Raw genomic sequence first — 26,074 nt, 5'->3', positions numbered from 1 at the left:
AAGTTTCTTAACTGGTTTAGACTCATGAGCCTGGGGCAGGAGAATCCTACTGTCTGACCCCAAGTTCTCTCTGAAATGCAAACTGAATGCCTCTCAGGATCCACAGTTCAATGTTTTCCAGACATCCATACTAGACAAATTGATTTTGCTTGAAATTCCCTTTTAAAAAGAAAATGCCAGCCCAGCCACAGAGCAGAGGAGACACTGACCTAACTTGTACCTGACTAGAATCATCTCTTCTCTAAAACAACAATCCCTCTATCATTTATCTACCAAAATGACTTCAAATTAAATAAAAAATACTTTGCTGAGAAATTAGTATATTTATAAATGCTGTATCTTTTTATCACTGCTTCTCCAGTCCAAGAAATGGCTGATTTTCTTGAGATTCACAGTGGCAATTAGATAATCTCAATTTTCTACACTGTGACATCCATACATGCCTCAATTTTGGAGGGTATCATAATCCTCTTCCTGCTAAGGTCAATAAGTCTTTCTTCTTCCACTACATTGGAATTGAAAATGAAACAACAAACAGGATTCTCTGCTCCCAGACAAAGGAGCATCACGACCTACATAACTTACCCAAGGCTGTATTTTTCTCTGGGGAACAGTTACTGTTTTCATCTCAAACTCTGATATCACCACTTCATCATCTTATGCTGGAAGGATGGAAATTGTTAATGTCCAAGAAATTTCAGGGTCAGAATGGTACTGAGAGCAAAAATGAGGTACACCATAAAGAGAGTATAATGTGTATATATGGGATACATTGCAAGTAGAACACCAAACATGCACTAATCAAAAACAGAGTTATCAATGCACATGGTACTGTACTTCTTTTGGATATAACAGTGGCAGAGATGAGTGTTGTAGAGTGTCAAAAAGTAGGAAAAAAATACACCCCTCTGTTCTCATCACTGCAGAAAGCATTTACCAAGACCAAAGATCAAGTGCATCACTATGTGGCAAAGCCAAGCTGTGGAGACTGCAGAGTATCATAAATAAATGTAAAACTATGAATTAAACACATCACAGTGAAGAATATAACCAAGAAAATAAACACAGAAAAGTGCTCACAAAAATGTCATTTAATAAAGAGTTGCTTCTATATAAAGGGGCATACTATTACACAAGACAGCCCAGGAAAGGTGCAATTGGGAGTGTGAAGATCCGGTAGACAGGTTTAACAACTCTTTACAGTCTAGGCATAATTTTCAATTGCAAATTGAAAGCCTCCTTGAGGTTAAACATTCACATAAAGGAGTCAATTGCAATGTCACAAAATATACTCTTTTCCTGGGTCTACATTGAAGAAGATACTTTGGTTTTTTGCAGGTTTCATATGCATGGAAGTCTCACAAAACAGATTTGAGACCACCTAACGTACATACTAAAAATTGCGTAAATAGTATTCAACAGATATAGTATTAAACATTCTTCTTCTCTTTGAAGAAATATTAGCCGTACTCTCTCAAAAGATAGACCTTCATAACAACTAATTCTGGTATCAAGCAGCAGTTTCATTCTGATGATTAGGAAGTTGCTAGATTTTTGTTTCCTACTTCCCACAGCAGGAAACTCAAGAGTGAAATCTTCCTGCTTAGAATGCAAACAATAGTCTTTGAGACTTAATATTAGCAAACTTAAAACAGTTCATAACTACAATTGACCCCATAGCAGTTTCAGCCTTTTGCAGGGCAAGTTATTTTCTGCCCATGTACTTGCAACTACTTAGGTGGGCACAGAAGAGTCAGAGAGAAGATTCCGTGTCCAAGTTGAAAGCTGGAGTGTGGGACAGTTGCTCACTCCTGTCCCTCTGTGTAACTGGCTGGCTTTCTGCTAATAAACAGCAAGCACTGAGCACTAAGGAAGGCCAGACTGGACAGGGCTGTTGTCTATGGGAAGGCGTCCCTGCCCACTGCAGAAGGGTTGGACCCAGATGGTCTTCAGTAACCCTTCCAATCCAAACCATTCTGTGAATTTCCATCCAATTCAAACCTCAGCAGCCAAACAGCAAATCCTAATAAAGCATTTTCACAAAACACTACCAAAAAAATGCAGAGCATCAGATTTACAGGAAAATCAACAATATTATTCTTCCATAGTTTCAAAAGATTTCATCTATGGCAAGTGAAGGCTACCCCACATTCAATAACTCTGAATAAGCCATACAGTGATTCAGATAAAGAAAGGTCATTATTCATGCTTTCCAGATTATGTATTTGCCTTGACAGGTAAACTGTTCTGCAAAAGCCTTGTCACCATTGCCAGTGTTTTCCGTTTTTTCACCTGTCACCAAAACAAATTTATTATCAACTGTTTTGTGCAGATTCATCAGTCCTCTAAATCAGATTATGTGCATCACTAAATTCACTAGGCAAGAATAAGCAACTATACCTTTGAGTTGCAAAGAAACAGAAAATGGAACCTGGAAACATCTAAACATAACCTACAAAAAACCTGCTTATTTCTTATTTTCATCTGCATGTCATTAATATGCATCCTGGCATGAGTGCTTTGCATTATAAAAAAGGTCTTAGCTAAGGCAAAAATACGACTTTAGAGAACATTTGTTAAAAATAATTCTCGGGGGTTTTTCTGTTGTTGCATTTTAAAAAAATATAATTGGGTGGGTATTCCTTGATAACATTCTCAAAATAAATTGTACAATACAAAATGCTTTACTTTACCCCCTAAGGGAAAATGACAGCAACTAAGACTCTCATTAGCATTAGTTTCCAAACAACTAATAAAGGAACAATTCTTCAATTCATCTTACATCAGTGATATGGAAGCACTCATTATTTTCTGCAGCAAGTCCAACTTTTAGAACAGCATGATGATTTGTTTATAAAAATCTGAGGTACAATGAAAGAATACAATAGCATAAATGAAAAGCCAGGCTTCCCAAAAACCAGTAATTCAGGCTAGGCTATTCATGTCTCATAGGATCTAGAGACAAAAAAAATCTCTGGTGAGAAAACAGAACTCCAGAACAATGACAGTAATGAAAAGATTAGTTTGGGCTGGGATGGATTTCACAGACCACCTGGTCTACCTCTCCTCAGAGAAAGACTTTGGACATTACATCCCACAGGCCACTGTGCAAAATCAAATTCTGAATCCCTCAAAGACTGGAGATCCACCATCTCTCCAAGCAACCTGTGGCAGCATGGGCTTCACTGCTTCTCACACCACTTGTCAGAGTGTTTCTTTAAGAAACCTGTTTGTCCTTTTGCTGTTCACCTTCAAGATGAGCCCATCCCCTTCCTGCAGCTGACACCTGTCTAAATTTAAGACCAGCAAAAGTACCACTTTTGTTTATTGCCATCAAATATGTGATTACATTTTCCATCTCTCATGTTATCAGTCACAGAAATTTATACAGTCCAATAGTTTACTGCATCCATACTTCTATTTGTAAACCTCAATCCTTTGAAAAATCATGGCTAATCTTCCCCTAAGCCTCTCTTTTCCTCGAGCCTCTCCCCTCCATCCCATGCCTTAAGCTTTCTCTGGAAAGCAGTTCATCAAGAAATTCCCCTAAAAGGGGAATAACTAAAAATATTACAGAAGTGACAGAGTTCTATTGTAGCTTTCCAGGCCCAATGTGAGGACAACAGGAGCCAGAAACAGAGAGATTTTTCAACTACCAGAAAATATTCTTATTTCTTCTACTTTCTCCACTAGAAAATACTTACATTTGACCAATCACAGCCCAAAGCCTAGCAAGCAGGCAAGTGCACACAAAACCAGCATGGCAGTTAACAACCAAGAATTAGTAAAACCCCTTAGATTGCAGCATATTTGTCAAACTACATTCTGTAAACCAGCTTTATACTGGGTTTGCCACATGCAAAAACAGTTAAGAGGAAGGAGAACACATCTTCATTTAAGAGAAATCTTAACAGCCTAATTCAAGGAATTATTAGCACAGATTTAATTATTGCAGAAAAAGGTGAACATTACTATACATAAAAAAACCCCAGTTGCAATAGTAGTAATAATTAAGACTGTTGTACCTGCACCTCCTAGTACCTCACTCCAGTTCTTGGTGTTAACTCTTCAACTGCCACTTTGGCTGATGATGTCTATGCCAGGGACATACAGCAAGCCATTAGCATCCCAAGTCCAAGTGTGATGTTGACAATTTTTTTCCCTTTACTACATAATTGACTTGAAAATGGTTTTATGTTTGATACCTCACTTGTAACATCTCTATCATTGTACCATCCCTTATCAGTGAGAATGGTCATATCCAGGTTACTGCTGAAATAGCCAGAAACGCAGCCCCTTCTCCATTCCCCTGAAACATTTACAATGAACTAGAACTGGGCATTCTTTTTACTACAAAAAGTTTATCTGCAGGAACCAAGTTAAACACAAATGTCTGGAATGCTGCTCTTCTGAAACTATTTGTTGCCACTGTAGACCACTTTAACCTTAGCTTGCCATAAACTGACATCTACACAATCTTCTCAGCTGCAAACCCATGAAACAGTAGTTCTAGATATATCAAAAAATACTGTTACTTAAATATATTATAGCAAACTTTCAAGTCTGAAATTACATTCTAGTTCTGAGTTGCACCATCTTAGACAAGGTGGTGCTTTCCTCTCTGCATTAATATTTTACTTCATTCTTAAAGCTGTTAGGAATTAACAACTTACTTAGACTTTACATATTTAAAGCAAACAGGTCAAAACAAATCTGAGACTAGAAATACATACTGCACACTTTTACCAGGTCAAGGTGACTGTACTGGTAAACATTCAGAAATCATCACAGCTAGTAATGACTTCAGTTGAGAAATAATCCCTAAGACGACTGTTCCTTAAGTACTTTTTCCTCCTGTTCAAAAAATATTGATGCATTGTAAGTCTTCCAACCTAGCCAGGCAGTCACTTCCATAGAAACTAGCGAAGTGCAATTGGAGGACCAACTCTTTGGACAGGTGGAGGTTCTTCCAAGTGATCCTTGGTTCATAACTTCACCTCCATCCCAGAAACAAGCTGGGAGAATTGATGAACCTCATAATTTCAGAAGAGACAGCTTAGACTGGAATCAAACAGCAATCTAGTGCCATCTGCACTTACAAATTTAAACAAGGGAGTTCTGAAATGGCTTTCTCTCCAACAGACCTGATGACTTCTTCCCAGAAAGGCTGACTGCACACTCTAACAGGTATTTATGATCACCTCTGCATTAGGAGCTAGAGAAGCTAGAGTCAAGCTAGAGAAATCATGCTGATTTTAGATTCTAAATTAAATCCAAAACCCATTAATAGGTTGATCTTCTACAACCATTGGAGAACACCAAATGTGACACAGCAAGTCAGCACTGGTTCCAGTTCAGATCTAGGTACTACAGATATTTTTTAAAAAGAATCATCCAGACAGTCTTTTAGTTAATATGAAATTAGTAAAGTATTGAAAGCTGAGTAGCGGTTTATGCCTTGCATATAGGAAAAAAACCTACCTCAAAATTTAGATGTCAGATTTTCAGTTGCCACGTAAGTTTCAAATTTGCAGAAATTGAGAAAAATGTTTTAGCACAGCAATACACCATCATTCTAAAAATATAATATCATCTATGTGAGATACCCTCATCACTACTTAACAGTAGTTACATACATTTATTACAAAATAGATTTCCATCACTACATACCAATCTCCAAAAGGCTTTTATTTATCATCTTAAAGTAGCAGATATAAAAATAAACTATTATTCAATATTCAGTTATTTTTAACATATAAATTTCTTTTTGGAAACAGAAAACATACACAGAAAAAAATAATTTCCTGCAAATGTCCCACAAAGCACAAAACTCTGCATTTGCTCTATCGCTGCAGTAAAAGAAAGCATCTCCAGAGTAATGGAACGCAGTCCTGGCAGGCTGTTCTTTCTCCCTGTAAACTGCAGTGCTCCACATGGACCTGTATGGAATCTCATTAAGGCCTGAACTGAGGAGGGTGGCTGTCTGGAGCAGGAGGTGGCGGCGGTGGCGGCGGCGGAGGTGGCAGAAACGAGTAGGATGAATTGTACGCGTTTGGGCCTGTCCACATCATATTCATATTTGAAGGTGGAGGGGGGAACTGATGCCAATCACTGACATAACCAAAGTCTGGAGGAGGAAAGCCATACTGTTGCATGGTTGGATTTTCTCTCCCATGAGGTGGTGGGAACATTGGGGGTTCCTGGTGCATCCTCCAGTCTGAAAAGTACAGCGGTGGTGGTCTTACTTGTGGTCTGAAAAACCCTCGAGGGCCTGATGGAGGAGCAAACAGATCCCTGGAGAACCCTCGGCCACGGTACCCCCTTGAAGCAGGCTGTTTTACTGAGTGATGAAGTTCTTTATTCTCACCTAAAGAATAAAACAAATATAAGAACCCCCCACACACAGCTGTAATATTATTTTGGAAAGATCAGGCTTAGTCTTCACAAATCTTTCAAGCTGAAGTCAATGAAATTTGTAAAGAAATCTTATCAACAAGTAATACTGGCAACTAATACATGAAGGATAAAATAACAGCAGCAAATCTACTGTTTAGTAACTAATCTTGATTGATAGAAGTAATATCAAAAGGATGATCCTGAGAGTTGCAAACTCAGTCTTTAAAAGAGAAATTTCATCTTCTTTCCCTCCAGACTTTCCATTTGTATAAATGGACCTCAGGAACATGCAAATTTTGAGTATTTTGGAAGCTTTTAAAACAAGATTTTAGAACAACACATTTTAAAACTAAAGATAAATCAACACTGCATTACACTGAAGGGATATCCAGCCTTCAGTCCCAATTTGGTATTACAGCACAACACAAGACACAAGAAATTATTCAAACTCACATTACTAAAATTAACTTAGTCTATCAGAAAAACCACAGTCTCTACCCTCTAGCCAATAAGCTTTCAACATTCATCTTTTTAAGACAAGTTCTTCCTTGCACAACTCAGTCTAAACATACATTTAATGTTCATAACAAATATACTGCCCCTTTATATAAATATCACAGAAATTTTAATGGGATTAGGACTATAAAATGAAAAGCACTGAAATACTAAAAATGCTCCAAAGAGCTGTTAAGCTATTCAAAAAGCTGCAGAACCTAAACCCTCAGAAGGATTTTATGGCTGGGAGCAACAAGGTATTCAGGAATAAAATACCACATAAAATCACTGAAATTTAAAAGCCTGTGTGAACCTCATCCTTGGCACTAGACTACACAGTTTTTCAAAGGTGAAAATGTTTTTTGGTCTGGAAAGGTAGTTGGATACCAGAACTTCTACTCATTTTCATGGGAGATTAGGAGTTAAGACTCCTTTTGTACAAACAGGCCTCTTGGAAGCACTGATGTAAAGTACTTGAATAAGTATTTTTGTTCTTTCCTCAAATACTCTAACAAGAGACAATTTTAATACACTCATGTAAGTCTTCATCTGAGACCAACTTTGTGCCTCAATTTGTGACATAACATTGCTATTGAATTCTGCAGCTAAAACAGATTGCTCACAACTTCAATCTGTGCCATATTATTTACAAAAAACCCACAGCAAAACAAAACCTGTCTTCCTTGACAGGAGTGCAGCAGCTCCTCCTGCTGTGTTCTCAGTTATCGAACAGCCATAGGAACAGTAACATCCAGTAACAGCCTCAAGAAGCCCAAGGCAAAGGCAGGTCTGCAATAAACTGGCAGACCAAGGATGTGGTGGAAAACACACATATGCTGGATTAACAGAAAAAATAACCATCAGTAATGAAGAGAGAGTGCAGCGCAATTCAGATCCATCTCTTAAGGGAAAAAAAAAAAATCTGTCAAAACCATAGGGCTAAAGCCAGTCCAAGAAAGATTGCGGCTTTATTTGATTCATACAAGGGAGGATTGTACTGCACAAAAAGCATTAAAGGACAGCTACTAATCTCCCAGATCAAGAGAAAAGGGTTTCAGCAGGGCACAATGCATATTAGCTTTACAAAGGAAGAGCAAAAAAGTCACAGGAGTCTGAGAAATTCAATGGGGGAAGAACCATGCTGCAGATAGCTGAAGCAATCTGGTAAGTAAGCAATAGAAGAGGGTAAGGGATGAAAGCCATATTTAAAGGGAGAGGTATAAAAAACATTCACCCAAAGCAGACCAGTGAGAACAGAAAAAGAGGAATGCAATATGAATTATTCAACCAAAATGGCAATCAAAAAAAAAAAATCACAGTTTTTTCAGGAGAGGCATGAGAGACGAGAAAATTTGATTATGGTAAACAGAGCACAGCTGCAAGCATGCACCTGGAACAGATACAACAACAGCAGGAGAAAGGAGAGTAAAGAAGGCTATTCAGATAATGAAAATCTATACACAGCTTTGTTCAGCGAATGACTGCATTAGGTAAACAGAAAGGTTCTCAGCAGGTTACAAAAGTAAGAGTTATTTAGAAGAGTATCTGTATGTCATGGCTGAGGAAGAGCTTCATTTTAGACAGAGGAGTAAATTCTCCATCCAAGACCTGTATCTCCTCCCTTGATTGCAAAGAAGTGGATTTCCAAAAACTGCACACGGCCTTCCTCTATCTTCTCCCAGCACTCAAAGGCTTTAGCTGAACCCCAACCAAATGGTGGCATCTGTTCAGAATCCTCACTGTGTGTCAACCAACACTGTTCTAAGAGCCTTTCACTTTCCCCTGACAATTGCTCTGCTGCTATACCACCTCCCTTCCATAGGGCTTCCATTTCAACAAAATAAAACTTAATTTTAGTTCTAAAATAATAAACATGGAATGAAGCCACAAACTCAAATATAAGTTAAAAAAGTACAGGAACTGTTAACTATAGAAAAACTCAATCACTAAGACAGTTATAAATGGGCATTCCAAACTTAGATTAACAGACAAAAGCATTCACTCACTTGGTGGAAATGCTTCTGATCGGACTTTCTTCCTTCCTTGACTTTGAGGTTTTTTTTTCTTCTGTTTTGCCTCTCTTTCTTGTTCATCATCACTGAAATCCAAAACCTAGTAAAAAAAAAAAAAATCAACTAGCTTCTCCGCATAAGAAAAAAGTTACCACTCCAAAAATTAGTCATAACACAATTGATGCATGACTCAGTTATCCTTTTTAATTTTCCTGAAAAGAGCAACATTCCAGTGCTGAACACAAATGTTTGATTGCCTAGATGTTAGTAAGAAAAGAAAAGGAGCTGGCTGAAAAGAAGCTGCCAGGAAAAAGCTTTCAAAGATTAACTGCAGCTAAAATGAATTAAAAAATGAATTTTTAAAATAAATCAAAATTACTTTGGCAAATAATACATAATTCAGCATTAAAACTACATTAAAAAATCTCTTCTCTAAAACTTTCACTATACTGGAATTTTCTGCAGTATATTAAATAACACTTCCTGTCAAATTTCAAATAGCAATGTTATTCCAAAGAAATTTTCAGCTTTGAAAAATGTTGTCATTTACAACAGATTCAACGTCCCTGCAACGTTTTCTCCTTGTTACACAAGGTTTTGCTACCTTTTGAATCTTAACTTACATGACTGAGGATAAGTTATCAGGGACAGGGAAGAAATCTGTCAGCAATAATTAGTTCCCTGAAAAACAGCTCACTCTTACAACTTAAAAGGGGTAAGACTTGTTCCTTTCCCAATTCTGAAAGTAGGGGCTATGCTGCTTACTTCTACCATATACACAGAGCATGGATCTCAAAAACACTGCACCAAAACAGTGCTTAAAAAGCCTCATAAAGTTAATTTTGAATACAACTACTACTTCTACTGCATAACTACATGACACTCAAAAAAGCTGTAAGAACTACAGCAAGATGATGTATACCATGAAGTAAAATCTTTCACTAATTCCTGTTTTTTCTAAGAACTTCAGTACACTATACTCCAGTAGTGCAGAAATAATGAACAGCAATTTGAACATATTATGCTCAAATTATTTGAGCAAATAATGGACACCTTTAACTGCTATTTAATTTCCATGTAACATCCCACAGAAGTCATCCCACAGAAAAACTATGGTTATCTGCTGCTGCTAGCCTTGCAGCATACAGACCACATTTTGTCATCCTCTGACCCCAAAGACAAAGCTAGGAGAGATTGTATAAGTGACTCTGCAAATAAGCTGGGCTAGTTAAGAGCCTGCCAAAAAGGAATGTTTACTATATAACTAAAAGTAGCAAGTAAGAAAAGCCTACCATGGATTAATTTAACATTCATGCAAAAATGAAGCTTCACACTATCACAAAAAGAAGTGACTCCAACAATTCCACACAGATTACTACAGGGGCTGGCAAGCAATCAGATTGCTGGCTGCAATCTGAGGTCTCTAAAAGGGTCTGCCTCTAAGAGGCAATTTCAAGCATCAGTAGCATAAAATTTGATCTGCACCACTATCAGCAGCTATTACCTTCACAGCAAAAGCTACCTTGTATCAGCTAATCAACTGTCACAGCTTGGGATAGCATGGTATAAACTGTAACTGCTAGAACTAACCAAAGATTATTCTAATTGAGGATTACAAAATGTTAGATGTGGGGTTTTTTTCCCACACAGAGCACACAGTCAGAAGAGTGGCCACCCTTGTCATCACTGACTTTTTTTTTCAAGCTTCCTTTGTTCGTTCCTATAGTGAGGTACAACAAATTTAAACTGAGAAAAATCTTTAAGAACAAAAAAAAACAAACTTTGGAAAAGGCAATGAATCTGTATCTGCAGATTTGACTAACTGTACTTGGCCAATAAAATTTCATGGGCTCCTACAAACTCAAATGACACATCTACAAGGTTATCTCCCGAACAGCTTTTAAAGCATGAAAAACAGAAGAGCTCAAAATTAGCCAATAAACCCATCTGATATCATCACTACAAGAAAACTGCTGAATGAAAGCAAGTTAAGACAGATGTCCCTAAGTATTGTCTTTCAAAGCTCTATGGATAACATACCTACAGTCCAATTCTTATACAACACTTATAATTCTCAGATTATGACTCTCTGTGAGATTGTCTCTACAAGAAAGGAAGGCAATTTATAGCCAGAACTGACAGACAACCATTCTTTGAGAGAAGTTAGCACTACACAGCTTTATTTCATTTACAGGAAACAAAAAACTGTATTTCAAAATGCATCATCCTTATTCACTACTGTGAAAAAAGCAACATTCCAAGTTGACAGACTGATACATCCTTACAGGACCCATCTTTGAGCCCAGAAAAGATCATGTCACAACATCTCTCCTTCAAGCCAGAACAACCATCCTGGGATAAGGACTGTGAATGAAAAATTTAATACAGTCCCTAACAGCATCCTTCTGGACAAATTGTCCAGCGGTGGGTGAGCAGGTTCATGGTGCAATGGGTGAAAAAATGCCTGAAGGTCAGAGTTCCTCAGGGCTCAGCTCCAGGGCCAGTTTTGTTTAACATATTTATCTACACGGACACAGCATTTAGAAGCTGCATGACACCAAACTGTCATTGACTCTCCTGAGGGACAGGAAGCCTTGCAGAAGGATCTAGGTGGACTGAGGCCCTGGGCAATGATTAATGGGATGAAATCTAATCAGTCCAAACACTGCACACGTATGATGAAGTAACACCAGGCTCAAGTGTAAATTGGGAGAGGAGTGGCTGGAGAGCAGCCCTGCCAAGAGGGATCTGGGGGTGCTGGTCAGCAGCAGCTCAGAGAGGGTCGGCAGGCTGTGTGCCCTGGAACCCAGAGGGCAAAACCCCATCCTGGGGTGCATCAAGCACAGCAAGAGCAGACAGCCAACAGAGGTGACTGCCCCACTGCATTCAGCCTTGGGGCGCCTCACCCTGAGTGGTGTCTGCAGTTCTGGGCCCCAGACACCAAGAATGTCAAAGTCCTTGGTTGCATCCAGAGGAAGGAAACCAAGCTGGTGACAGCACTGGAAGGCATGTCCTGCAGAGACCAGCTAAGAACCCCGGCCTTGCCTCATTTGGTGGTAAGGAGGCTGAGAGGCAACCTCATTGCTCTCTACAGCTTCCTGAGGAAGGGGAGAGAGAGGTGCTAATCTCTTCTACCTGGTATGCAGTAACAGGATGAGTAGGAAGGTCCAAAGCTGTACCAGGGAGGTTCAGACTGGAAATAACAAAGAAATTTTTTACTGAGAGGGTCGTTAAACACTGCAAGTCGTCAAGAGACTTGTAAAAGAGGTGGCTGACACCCTAAGCCTGTCAGTATTTAAGAGGCATTTGGATAATGCTTTTCTCAACACACTTCAGCTTATGCTTCAGCCCTTGTCAGCCCTGACAGCTGTAGGTTCCTTCCAACTGTAACAGTCTGTTCCGTTCCATCCTAAAAATCAGTTAGAACACTGGAGAAACAAAACCAAACAAATACCATTACCCTCTACCAAAAAAAACCCAAATCCCACAAAACATACTTTTCCTACCAAATTATGGAGTGAGAAGCATGTATTACATAGCACAGAATTATGCTAAAAAGGCAAACATTTGGAAGATTCAAAACAAGCAGACAGATCTCTTTAGAATACTATGGTAGACAAGGCTTCTAGGAATTTCAGTTACTTTGTGTATGTTTAAAGTAAAGTAGAAATTGCAAGGAAAAGTGACTCAACTGTTGTGATGTAAAACAACTCAGTAAAACTATCAGCCTTGTGTTTCTTATTGAATTTTCACAAAATGCATAGCTAGAGTGGAGTTAAGGACCACTAACAGAAAATCATTGAAGAACTATTTACAGATCCTATAGCAAATGAAGTCAATGGTCACAAGGAGCTCCTAATTCTGCATGACCCTGTATGACAGTCATTTTATGGAAGAAGCCCATCTGCTCTCATGGAACTTTATTTTATAACAGCCAACTGTAGGGTAAGCTTACTATGAAGCATTTAAAGAATGCAACAGAGATGTCAAATTAATTCTGAAGACCAGACAGCTCAAATGTCCAAGCAGTAAGTTTGCAGAGTACTAGTAAGCCTTTAAAGACAAGCAATTGCTTATGGCCGATTGAAGACAAAGCTGAAGTGAAAGAATAGCAGGGAAAAAAATTCCCTAGCAGAAGCAAAATTATTAGGGAAAGTAAAAGCACTGCTACCCAAAACTAAACATTCAGGCTGTCAAATACATTCTTGAAGGACTAGAGGATCTGAAGATATACATTTTTGTCAACTTCAAAAAGCAAGCAGAGAGACAGGTAGTACTCTCTACACTCACTATGAGACCCCTCTTAGTTCTATGACCCTCTCTTTCAATGAAGAGGTACATTCAAGTTTTGCCTCCATAAAAAGATAACCTTGCTAATTACTTGCTCTGCACAGAATATTTTCCACATATGACTTGTGTAAAAACAATAAACAAAAAAAAAAAAACAAAACCCCTCTATAGTTACTTCAGGTGGTGGTTCTTGGTCATTCTTCCAAGATGCATCTGAACCTTTTTCCCTGAAAGAAGAAAAAAAAAAAAAAAAACAAAACACAAATTAGACAATCCAGGTAGACAAAGGCTAGCATCTCCTATAAGGTATCAGGTCTCCCAGAACAGGAGCTTCCTCTTCTCAAAGAGTTGCTTAGTTTTCAATATTGTTTGTGAGCAAACAGCAACATCTAGGTCAACTCAGGGCTTCACTACTCTTGAAAAATCCTCCTACTTCAAGTGATGACTGAACATTTCAGTCAAACATCCTAACACTAAATTTTAGACCATATTCTCTAAACAAATCCTTTAGAATCTTAATTGCTTTAAACCTGAACTGAGGTAGTTCACTGCAACTTTCTTATGCTAACTGTTGACTACAATCACAAGCATTCTTTTCTTCCAGTTTCAGAAAATGTATCTTCAGTTAAAAAGAACCTACTCATTCAGTAGTCACATGAACTCATTCAGTGGGACACAGGCTTTCAGTATAACTACAGCAAAGTAAATTCAGAATCCAAAGACCCTCAGTGCTTGCCTTACAATCTTATTAAGACAGTGTTATCTAGACAACTAGGTTTCACCTTTCATTTTTTTGTAAACATAAAATTAAATTGCAAGGCAAAAGACATTTAAAGACACAAAAACTCAATTGTCTTGCCTGACAAACACCAAATAAATTTGGATTAGTCTAATTTTTTTAACCCACCACAAAGTCCTTCACTAAAGATCAAGTAATTTCTTTGATTAGCAAAGAATTTGTGAAACATATTTAAATTACATTCTCTGTGGTCAAGGTTTTTTCCATGCTGCTCTTAAAAATTACATGTTTTGGTCTGAAATATCAAGGTACAATCCTTATCTTTGCAGAAAAACTGTATAAAACAGTGCAGTACTGAAAATTTTTACTTGAAAAATAGAACCACACAGCTAAAACCTGAACATCTAAGTGTTCAGTACAAAATGCCTTTAGTCATTGCTCTTATAATGAAGAGTTTTTCATGTATCCATCAAGTCAGCAACAATCAAGTAGCAGTAACTACAAAAAACTACATAACCATTGGCATCAACAGCCTGTACTTCAGAGGTGCTTAGCCACATCCATGAGAGCACTGGCAAGGCATCTGGAGGTACCTTGTGCCTCAATCCCCAACTATAAAACTGAAGTTCAACCTCTATATGTCCTTTTGAGATTATGAGTAAAAAGGAAGGCAAGGAAGATATTTTAAACTTCAATTAGAAGAAAACATTACAGGGAGGAACATAAGGACTCTATACTAAAGTTATTTCTCAGCTGCAGAAAAGTTATTTTATTAATATGAACTGAACTGCTTCTTCCTTTCATCTTGTTATTTTTGAGCAACACATGCCTGCCAGAAATAGCAGAGCTCACAGGAATTGCCAAGACCTACGGTCATTCAGCAATATGTAACATCACTGACTGCAAACTTTAAACCATTCAAGGTCAGGCAGCTTATCTCACTGTCCCAAAGCAGCCTTCCTCATTTCAGCAAACAAAAACTGCTTTTCATGCCCCAAGGTATTTAATATCTTCTGCAAAGAACAATATAGTAATTCTTTTGACTTGTGAAGTTATATACTGTAAGACCTTGAAGTCTAACAAAAGGTAATTCAGAGGAATCATGAAAATACATGAGCTTTTTTAGAACTGGGTTTCAGGCAATATAACACAAACCTATCTTTAGCAACAAATTATTTTGCATTCAGAAAGTTTTACACTACACTTTCACTTATTTTGCTATGAAGTGTAAGGCTTATTCATAGCACTGCAAGTTTGCACAATGCAAGCAGATTGCATTTCAGATTTCAGAAAAAGCTTAAAACTCAGTGTTTCTTTCAGATCTTAATCTTGATTCCTTTCCTTTTCAAAGAACCATCAGTTTTGAAACTTTAAGCCTGTAATACTCCACAATCTGGTCTGCACACAGTCAAACTAAGAAAAAGCAGAAAATAAAAATTATTGACTATCAAACTTGCCATCTACTAAGGTGCAAAAGTCTTTTAGTGGATCACTGACCAAAGCTTGACTTTTCTACTATTCATGTCACATTCTTATACCATTGAAGTGTCTTCATACAGCATTACAGCACAATTCAGAAATCAGTTTTCATTAAAAATGGATGAAGAATTTCCATTTCATGAAAAGGCAGCTTCAGTCAATAGAACCAAATGCTTCACACAAGCTTAAGTAATTGCACTGACAAAACCCAGAAATAAACTATTGTTTTAGTGTACTGTAACTTAAGTCACACTACTCATGTTAGTCAAGACAAGAAACAATGTCTGAAGCACTGTTCAGCTGTGCTGGTAAGCCATGGAAGTCTTAAGTATCTTACCCAGGTTTCAGGCTTTTATCACCTATGACAATGAAGTACCACCAAATGAAAAATGGTTTCCCAAACTATTTCCAAAGCATGAAACAAAGCAAAACACAAGTCTCCCATCTGAGATGCTGAGTACAGCACACGGTTACTGATGCAGCAAGCAGATGATTAGAGTCTGTGCACTTTACTGTGCTAAGCAGCAAAGTTTAATAGCGCAAATCAAAGACAGCTGGCATCAAAATGCTGCAGAAAAACAAACAAGCATCAGAGCAAGAAAGTGATCTATTTTGGTCCTCACTGAAGGGAAGAAAATATGCTTGTTGCTTGCACAGAAATGAGGAGGTTAAGAAAAAAAAGACTCCTGCAGGTCTGACTAAAGAAAAGAACTATTCAGTATGAATACTAGCACAGCTGTAATGAATGCAAACCATTAAACAACCCCTGAGAACTAATGCTAATAAACAGAAACCAAGTCACTTGTATGACAAAAGATAGCTAACCTATAGTTATTTCAGATGATTGCTCATCAATAATTAGAACATTAATATCTAACTGTCATTTATTATGTTTTATTTTTTAGTCTGTATCTTTGAATACGCGTTCCTGTAAATGGCATCAAGTCTTATTTAAGCATGCTACTTTCCTCAGGCAGACTGGGATACACAAACACTGCTGAGAAGTTTCTGAACATCATACTACATTGTCACTCAAATCCCTCCTCTTGCAAATTTAGAGGGCAATTTTTATCTAGAATTGTTATCCTCCAATTGTGAGGACAGATAGATTCATTGATAATTACATTATCAACAGATTTATTGATAATTACATTTCAATTCCAGCCTTATAATATGAACTAAAAATAGTAAATTAATACAAACTTGTTCAGAACACAAACAAGTTTATTATCAGTTCTGAAACTATACAGGAATCTAAAGAACAAGAAAATGTGGAAAATTCATCTTGAAAAACTCTTTTGTACTCATGAATATGTGTGTCAGGGTATGGAGGAAGTATCAATGTCTTTTCTGGTTGTAGTATTTTAGTTAACAGCAGCATAAAAAGAAAGCAAGCTTAGTATTTTAAGTAGAATAAGCTAAACTTTAGTAATTACAGCATTCGAAGGCTTGCAGTTTACAGCTACTCTTCATTGTTCTCAAAGGCAAAATACTACAGTCTTGTTATTACAACATAGTTGAGAATACCTCAAGGAAATATAAAGTGTTAAACTTAGTTATAGAGTTTCTCACTGAAGACTCAACTTTAATGCAAATTTTTAGCTATATAAAAATAAAATATAATCAGATTAAAAAATAAATCAGACTCACTGTTTTAGTTTTTCTGCAAATATATACTGGGTGAAGTCCTCTACTGATGGAGCAAAATACATGCTATCTTGCACATTAATACCTTTCTCTTTGATATGCTCAGAGCTGTTAAATCTTATCACGTAAAAAGGATGTGAAACAGGACCAAATACCTCAAATATCTGAAAGAAATAAAATTAAAATGTTTAAGTAAACTACAAGTAGATTAGTAGTAGCTAATTTCATTGTAGACTGATATTTAAGAAGTCAAATGTATTTTCAAAATGCAGCATCAAACAGAAGTTCCTTTCAGACTCTTTTTATTACCGAATTTTGTTTGACAGTGTATTTCCCAAACTATTGTTTTTTATGATGTGGAACAGTAAGTTCTCACATCCTCAGTAATCCTTCCTTTTGTCAAATCTCTGGCTTTTTGTGTCTGCTATGCTTTCAAGTCTCGTAACGCTTGGAACAATCTCCTGATCATTTTTTCCTCCAAGTTCACTTTAACAAGATGCCTTTACAACAGTTACTGCTTGTTCCCCAATTCCACAGAGAGCTGAGAATTCTGCCATGTTTTACAGAACATCTGCACTGTTTGCTCCACTCACATCTAGCATTTAGAGATATTTCAGTAGTAACCATTGTGGATGATGGCTTTCCTTCTACAAAAACGGAAAATTCAGTACAACAACCCTCTCAGCAAACATGGCCTTAAATCAGAACAACACAGCATAGAAGAAAACATTCCCCATTTTTCATGAAGCTTCACTCTAACCCCTGCCCACTGCACCTATCTGGCAGTGAAAGAGCACACAGCCAGTTATTCCAAGATATCACACATCTGAAAACTATCTCTTCCTCTCCTCAAGTCCTCTGAAACACTGGAAACTCACCAGATACTCTAATTCTGCAAGGATGCAATTAATTCCAGGTTAGGAATTTTTGGGATTAAAAAAACAGATGAATATAGCAAGAGTCAAAGGCACAGAGAAAAACTATATATCAAGGAAACATTCTCTTTCATTTAGTAGACTTCAACTCTACCTTCTGAAGCACTAAAGCATACTCCCAATTTTATATTAGAATAACAAGTTTTTATTTTACACCCACCTTTCCTACTGCTTGCCGATCTTCTTTAAAAATTATGCTTTCCTCATTTACTGGAGGCAGGCCTTTCAGTGATTCAATTATTACTAAAATAAAAATAAAAAAATAAATTAGAACTTTAAGTTTCAACAGCATGTAGTTAACTGCAGTAAAACTTAACAAACCACACCACTACTTGTCTACTTCAGTTTGTAGAGCTGCAATCAAATATTCTTTCACACATGTAAAAGCACGTAGAATCACACACCCCTTCTCCAATGCTTATATTGCTTATAGAATTATTGTTCTCTGGGGTAAAGAGAGTCCTAAGAATCATACCAGAACACAAAAGCTTTCTGGCAGTTCAGTTAAAGTAGCAACTGATGGTGTTTATAAATGCTTATACCCAATCTGTTACACATTCTGCAATTTAATGCCATAGACGTCTCATACAATATTTGTGCCTAATGATGATTGAACTTCTCTACCTGTAAAACAACAGAATGCCCAGTTAAGCTTTCTCAATGACTGTCCATCAGCAAATAGTCCCTCAAGTACACAGTGTCCCTCCAAAAAAGGCTCAAGATCATCACTCCTAAACTTACATAAAAGAACTTTCAGCAATCAACGTATCACTGAACTAAAAGTTACTGCAACTACCACAATCTGCAAAAAACTTAACGCGCCAAACAAGGAAATGACAATTCCACCAGCTTAATAGTTCACTGAATTTCAAAAGAATTTGTGAAATCAATTTCTTTTGTGCCTACCTTTAAGATAAAATATACAGTGAAAGTACCCAATGTGTTGTTTAAGCCTCATGAGAAATATATCTTAGCAAAAAAAAAAAAAAAAAAAGACAAAAAGCCCCAAACATCCACACAAAAACAATCCTACACAAAATACACAAAAACAACACATCAAAACCTCTCAGATAATGTTCTCAACTTGATTCACCACACGTAGGTCCCAGCCTGCAGTAAGCTGAGGAAAATATACTCTGAAAATGTACAGTGCAGTAGTCCCATGAAACAGGAGAAACATTACCACCTCCAGCCTATTTGACTTACAGCTTCCCCTACCCCAACCCATCCTAAATTATCAGCTTCTACTCTTGCAGGGCCCAAAGTACAGCCCCAGGGAAAGTTTCTCATGTACACCAAAGCTGTTTACTTTCCAGGTCCCAACCCACACAGGGATTTTTTTCTCTTCTCTTTAAGTACCTTGAAGCAAAACACAGCACAAGTTTTGTTAAATTCTGATACACTGCACAGAAGTTCAGAGAAAGTAGTCATTTTGCTTTTAGCTACTGCACAGCAAGCATGAACCTACACTGTTCTAGCCTCATATGTACGTCAGAGGATGAAACATCCACTTACAAGTGTCACTCACTCACTGCACACTGATGAACTTGGAAGCTTGCTACAGAGAACAGCAGAGATTCTGAGGGACACCAAAGGGACAGAAAAAGAGTACTGACTGTTGTGTCAGAATAATATTGGTAGCTTTCAAAAGAGAAATCAACTCCCCTCAGACTAGACGCAAACCTGGCATAAAGAGGTACCAATTTAGTTCAAAAATTAAAAAAAAAAATCCCCAATTAGCTGACATCCCTAATATAGCCACAAATCAACTGAAATTGATGCCCGTTTTTAGAAGAGCTGGAAAGAAACTACAATGCAAAGAGAAAGAAAATTCATAAAGCAAGATAGTTAAATCAAGAAAATAATCACAGGTGTCCTGGGGGTTTACACCATTCATATAGTTTCATTTCATTATGATTATTAGCTTGTTTTCAAACTTTCACCAACAAATCTAATTCAACACTTTATACATGTACATTACTTAAAGTAGGATGCAGCCCGAAGAATTCACCTACCAGTAAACTGGTATTTGAAAACATTATACTCACCAGTGAGGATCAGAATTAAGGATGGTTTTCAAAACTGCAGTCTTTAAAAGTTTTGTTTATAGTTTTACATTTTAAACCAAAAGTAAGAAAAATAGCAAGTATGATTCAACTTGTTTTTAAAACTTGTTTTCAAACTACTATTTTAGCTGAAGGCAGCCTTCTTGAAGTCCCCATTAATATCAATAAGCATGAAAGGGCAAGGTGGAAAAGAACCAGATTACTGTCTTCCACACCCTCCTCCCAGCTTCCTGCAAATAAATGAAATTAAATCTCACTACAATAAAATAATGTAAAGGAATTGCCTGTATTACCTGAAGTCTTCTAAAGAAAAATTAGTATCAAAAGTTGCATACTTTCTTTTGTACTACATTCAGCCTAAATACTTTAACTTCAAAACTGAACTTAATTTCTAATTTTCATAAGCAAACCGCTTGGAATGCGGTTCAAGCAGAATGTACACTTGAAACAGCTTAAATACAAACATACTGTGGATGTTTTAGTAATATGAACTTCAGCAAAACTTTGATTTTATTTATCAAATACTGAGATCCCACACAGATCCGAAAAGATCCCTTAATCTCTATGCCTGCAGGTAAACTTACATCCATTCTGTATCTCAATCCCATTAAGCTTACCCTCCATCTATAAATCATGTTAGTCACACCATCCTCTGACTGCTGACAATGAGCAGCTTTCATTTGCTCAAAGTGTCAGAAGTGGAACGAATAAATATATACATAAATGAAATTGCACTGTTGAAGAAACAAATCTTTTTCCTGTCCTCATCTATTAACAAGCAAGCACTTGGGAGTGCATTGCACTGCACCTGTGCTTTTAGTTATACAGCTCCTATATATTCAGGGATTATTCAAAATAGCACCTACAACTGGAAGATTTTCTTAAAACACTTAAATACACTAACTGTGGGCAGTAGCAATATAAAAACCCTAATACACAGTAGAAAAAAGGGGTTTGAATTAAAAAAAATTAAACAGAGAAGTCACACAGAAAAACATGTATATAAGCCAAATAAAAGGTAATTCAACACAAACATCATTGTTAGTTCGAATTCCAATTCAGCAACCTGCTATCCCCAGAAATAGGACACTGTAGGGCTGACACTTGGAAGGAACAGCTAAGAACACAATTCATGCAGAGATATACAGAAATTATAATAATTAAACACAAAGCAAACATATCTTGCCTACCTAGCTGTTCAATGACGCTGGAAACTGTCCCAAAGAGCTTCAGTTCAACATTATCTGGAAGAACTATTGATAAGTCTTCAACAGGAGGCAATTTCTGCAAACATCAAGTCAATGTTTAGGATATAATATCACACAAAGGCACTTACCACTTTATCACTGCAGAAATTTGACAGTTTGAAAAAATCCCCTGGCATTTTGAAGATTTATTTTTTAAAAATCTACTTTGATTTGTCTCTTTCACAATCATTCTAAATGAACTCATCTTGGGGGACCACCACTTTTGAGGCAATCTCTCTTACAGAGACACTACATATTTCCATCACAACTACAGCAGGAGCCAGTTTTATTAAAACGGAGAAAGCCAACAACTGACAGGCATTTCATCCAAGCTGGATGTACAACACAATAATCAAACAATCAGAAGTCAAAAAATAAGACCACGTGTAACAACATTCAATGCATGCTAGAAGGAAAACGTACACAGCAAGAGGCAATATAGCATAAAATACACCAGATGTGTATCATCTGATTTAACAAAATGGAGTATGTCCATTTATATCATGACTTGGATCCTTATAGAAGATGTAAACAACAATCTATACAAAGACAATTATTTTTAGCTGAAAGTTGCATTTGGTACTAGATATCAGAGAGAACACAAAAAGACAAACTTCAGATACGAAAATGAGTACTACGGCATATTCAAATTAGGCTTTTGCCCATATAAGGATCAAAATCTACTATCAAAGACTAATTTACACCAAGTTCATCATCTACCTCCAATTTACCCATGAATTAAGACCTCTATGTATATACTATGCTGCTATGAATTCAGCAAAGACTTATGAAATACAAGGCAACTACAGTAAGCATAATCTTCAAATTCAACACCCTGATCTTAGCACTGAACTGCACTTTTAAAGACCTCAACTAGAAATAAAATCCCACAAACAGAAGAACCTTATCCTGGTTTATCAACACCTCACCTGATAATCTTCACTCTAACTAAAATGTTTGCCAAAGGCTTAGATCAAATGCAAAGATCAAATAGGCCAAGACTTTCCCAAATGCTGTACCATTAAACACAAATGTAAATTCAGATAAGAACACCACACCCTTCTACCAGCCAGTGATTTTTATTTAAACTTGATTTAAAGTTCACTGCTAAGACAACTGAATCACTTCGTAAAGTGAATTCAAAGGCCAAAGAGAAGCAGGAAGGTAAAATCTGATCCTGTATCTCAAAACAGTACCTTCTGCCACGCTATATACAGTATCTGCCAATCCTTGTTTCAAAGCAAGAGATTTCTGAAACAGTTCCACTAACACTCCTTAATACATACACCCAAAAAACATGATTTTCTATGTTATTGACTGTGGTGGTTTCCACTGCACAAAGGTCAATTTTCTTCACAGTGGCTGTTACGGGGTTGTGTTTGGGCTCTGTGCTGGAAACATTGTTCACGTTATAGAGATATTTTTACTATTGCTGAGCAGGGCTTACACAGAGCCAAGGCCTTTTCTGCCTCTCATGCCACCCCATCAGTGAGGAGGTGCAAAAGGAGTTGGGAGGGGCACGGCCAGCACAGGTGACCTGCACAGACCAAAGGAACATTCCATACCATGTAACATCAGGCTCAGCATACACAGCTGGGTGAAAAAAGGGAATGAGGGGCATTCCCAGTGATGGTGTTTGTGTGCCCAAGCAACAGTCACACATAGAGGCCAGCTTTGCTGGGGATGGCAGAACACCTGCCTGTACATGGAAACTGGTAAATTAATTTCTGGGTTTGCTTTGCTTGTGTTGGTAGCTTTTGCTTTACCTACTAAACTGTGTCTAGCTCAGCCTTGGAGTTTCTCTTTTACTATTCTGATTCTATCCCCACTTTGACACAGGAGGACTGACTTAAAATATAAAATTTTAGTTGGGTTAGTAGGAAAGGGTTTAAAAAATACCGCATTGTACTTACATCAATAGGCAACTCATCCTTCGTCCTAATACAGTAAGATCTGTTATCCTTCTCATTTGGATGATCATCTTCATCAGATACTGCTGAAGACGAAGATGAAGATGAAGAGAAGAGTGTACTTGATGAACTATCTGAATCTGAATCACTGAATAAAAAAACAAACACAGGACTTACAATACTGCCTACTCACAGTCACTGCTCTTGTAAAATCCCAACATTAGCATAACGCTGAGTGAAAGTTAAGAAAATATTTATTTCAAGCAATGCATCTTGCACAATGAAGGGGGGAAAAAATCTAATTTTTGCAAATAAAATGGATTAGTTTTGTAATTCACATCCTGCCCAAATCCCCTGGTAAATATTCACAGAGTAATTCAGTATTTCTCACTGTCACATGTGTAAAGATGTTTGTTGTCCTAGACTCCTAATATTTCAAGTAAAGAGTGGAGTAAGAAACCAGTCCTTATTCGTGTCAACACGTTCATTTAGCAAAAGTTTAAGTTCTTCAAGGGCTGGTGGAAGAAAAAAATGCGGAGCAATTGATCCTAGTAATGACAATAAGAGCACCTCTCCAAATAAAGCTTTTGAAAAGGTTCAATACAGACCTGTATAGACAGAAACACCAATATAGCAGAAAGAAAAAAAAATCAGATTAAAAGACTGATCCATGGAGGGAGTTAAAGAAAAAAACAAAACAAAACAAAGACTGAGATACATGCAAGACAGGAAGTTATGAAAATTTCATCTTTAGGGTTCATCAGCACAACAGATTTTGGAAGTAAAAAACACTAGACACGGGTGAAGCCCCTGAAAGTCAGGAATTTCACTCTCCGTCACTTCATGATATTCGAGGAAAACTTTGAACCAACAAGAGTACTTCTGAAGTCAAACTTGAATCAATTAACTGTTAATGAAGCCTTGCACCTTTAAGAGGAGATTCTTAGACTTCATTTTAGCCTCCTCTAGTCAAAAGAAGCACATGGCCATCCTGCTGCACGGGCAAAATAAGAAAACACAAGACTTACTGCAACAACCAAAGTGTGCAGCCTTCTAACACTGCAACAGCGCCCACACTTAACCAGTTCCCTTTCACCAACTACACTGAATATCAAAGCATAGATGCAGCAAGTAGAAGATGGAACCATTAAAAAAGAAAAAAAACTTAAGAATGAGCTTTTCCACTGAAATGCCAACATCAGAGGACAGTGGTACAGTGTGCAGACTCCCCATCCTGAGTCCAACACTGAGGTTTTCCAGCAGTAACACCGCGGGTGTCCTGTCCCAAGAGCCGCAGGTGCATTCTGTGAGGAACACACTCTCCAAGCCACAACCACCAAACTCATCCTTTCGTTAAATCCTACACCTTTACAGCACTGTTCCGCAGACCTAACTGAACAGATTCCTGGGAAAAATGTAACTGAAAAATTACACCTTTGATGGGGAGGAACAAGCTCTAGAGGGTGAAACAGCGGGGCGGAGGGGGGCGGCGGGCGTGCACACCGGGCTCCCGGCCACAGCGCCAGCGGCCCGACGGCTCGGCCAGCAAGGGGCGACTCGGGGGGATCCCCAGGGCTGAACACACCTGTCCGAGTCCGACGAGACCACGGCGGCGGCAGGAGAGCGGGGCCAGGCGGGCGGCGGCGAGCGGCGCGGTCCCACGGCTGCGGGCAGAGGGGCCGGGGCTCCCCCGCTGCCCTCCGCAGGGCTCTGCACCATCTCCGGCTCGGCCGCCCGCTGCCCGCCCGGCTCCACGGCCGCCTTCTCCACCACTTCCCTCTGCTCGCCCGGCTCCACGGCCGGCTTCTCCAGCTGCTCCACCACTTCCCGCTGCCCGGCCGGCTCCACGGCCAGGCACTCCATCTCCTCCACCAATTCCTGCTGCCCGTCCGGCCCCAAAGCCGGGTTCTCCACCTGCTCCACCACTTCCCTCTGCCCGCCCTGCTCCACGGCCAGGTCCTCCCGCTGCCCTCCCAGCTCCACGGCCAGGCTCTCCATCTTCTCCACCACCTCTCGCTGCCCGCCAGGGCCCACAGCCAGGCACTGCGTCTCCTCCACACCGTCCCGCTGCCCGCGCGGTCCCACGGCCGGGTTCTCCAGCTGCTCCGCCACTTCCCGCTGCCCGGCAGGCCCCAAAGCCGGGTCCTCCAGCTGCTCCACTACCTCTCGCTGCCCTCCTGACTCCACAGCCAGGCACTCCGTCTCCTCCACCCCTTCCCGCTGCCCTCGCAGCTTCACAGCCAGGTCCTCCAGCTGCTCCACCACCTCTCGCTGCCCTCCCGGCCCCACGGCCGGGCTCTCCATCTGCTCTGCCACTTCCCGCTGCCCGCCGGGCTCCACGGCCCGCTTATCCAGCTGCCCCTCCATTCCCGCGCCACGCGGGCCTCAGCACCGCCCCCGGCGCGCGCCACTTCCGGCCGCCGGGAGCCACCCCCGGGCGCGTGCGCCGGAGCGAGGCGGGGCCGGGAGAGGGCCGGGAGCGGCCATGGAGGATCAGGGCACCGCTGCCGGGGATCGGGCTCGGGCATCCAGCACGGCTTCGGGTGGGGTCAATCCCGGACCCGGCCTTGGTGTCCGTGCGGCCTGCTTGAAACACAAAGCTAAAGCTTATGGCTGCTCTTGCTGAGGGCCTGCTGCGAAGGATCAGTTTTTCCATTTTATAAATGTGCTGACAACACACAGAATCATGTAATTAAAACTAAAAATAAATCTAAAAAAATAATACCAAAATACTATACTAATAGTAATTTGTAGGAATCTGACGTAATGACTGCATAATGATATTGATTGTATAATAATGCCAAGTTCTTCAAAACATAAATGTCTGTGTTCTGAGTTCACCGTGAATACTTCACGGT

General features: G+C 39.0%; 1 protein-coding gene across 2 annotated transcripts; it reads right to left on the bottom strand.

Moving 5' to 3' along the window:
• Window positions 1-379: 379 nt before the first annotated feature.
• Window positions 380-25,599, bottom strand: NAF1 (nuclear assembly factor 1 ribonucleoprotein). Of its 2 annotated transcripts, XM_064710750.1 has the most exons (8): window positions 24,802-25,599; window positions 23,220-23,364; window positions 21,250-21,343; window positions 18,154-18,236; window positions 17,062-17,222; window positions 13,369-13,420; window positions 8,898-9,003; window positions 380-6,367 (listed from the first exon to the last, which is right to left on the bottom strand). In XM_064710750.1, exons 1-8 carry the CDS (start codon window positions 25,581-25,583, stop codon window positions 5,955-5,957), a joined length of 1,836 nt encoding a protein of 611 aa, XP_064566820.1. In that variant the 5' UTR covers window positions 25,584-25,599; the 3' UTR covers window positions 380-5,954. The 2 variants fall into 2 exon arrangements, with proteins under 2 accessions (XP_064566820.1, XP_064566821.1); XM_064710751.1 differs by lacking the exon at window positions 13,369-13,420 and having other exon boundaries at window positions 6,195-6,367.
• Between the last annotated feature and the right edge of the window lie 475 nt (window positions 25,600-26,074).

The sequence above is a fragment of the Zonotrichia leucophrys genome, chromosome 4, assembly GCF_028769735.1.
Source record: "Zonotrichia leucophrys gambelii isolate GWCS_2022_RI chromosome 4, RI_Zleu_2.0, whole genome shotgun sequence".
NCBI lineage: Eukaryota > Metazoa > Chordata > Aves > Passeriformes > Passerellidae > Zonotrichia > Zonotrichia leucophrys.
Note: the sequence above shows the minus strand (reverse complement) of the source record. Positions and strands in the feature narration are given on the sequence as shown.

Excerpts from the sequence above, each read along its gene's own strand:
- NAF1 (XM_064710750.1), bottom strand. The coding sequence starts at position 25,583 with ATGGAGGGGCAGCTGGATAAGCGGGCCGTGGAGCCCGGCGGGCAGCGG. Across the intron at positions 13,421-17,061 it reads TTTGCAGAAAAACTAAAACA|GGAAAAAGGTTCAGATGCAT; the intron begins GTGAGTCTGATT and ends TTCTTCTTTCAG. Across the intron at positions 9,004-13,368 it reads ACCAAGAACCACCACCTGAA|GTTTTGGATTTCAGTGATGA; the intron begins GTAACTATAGAG and ends TTTTTTTACTAG.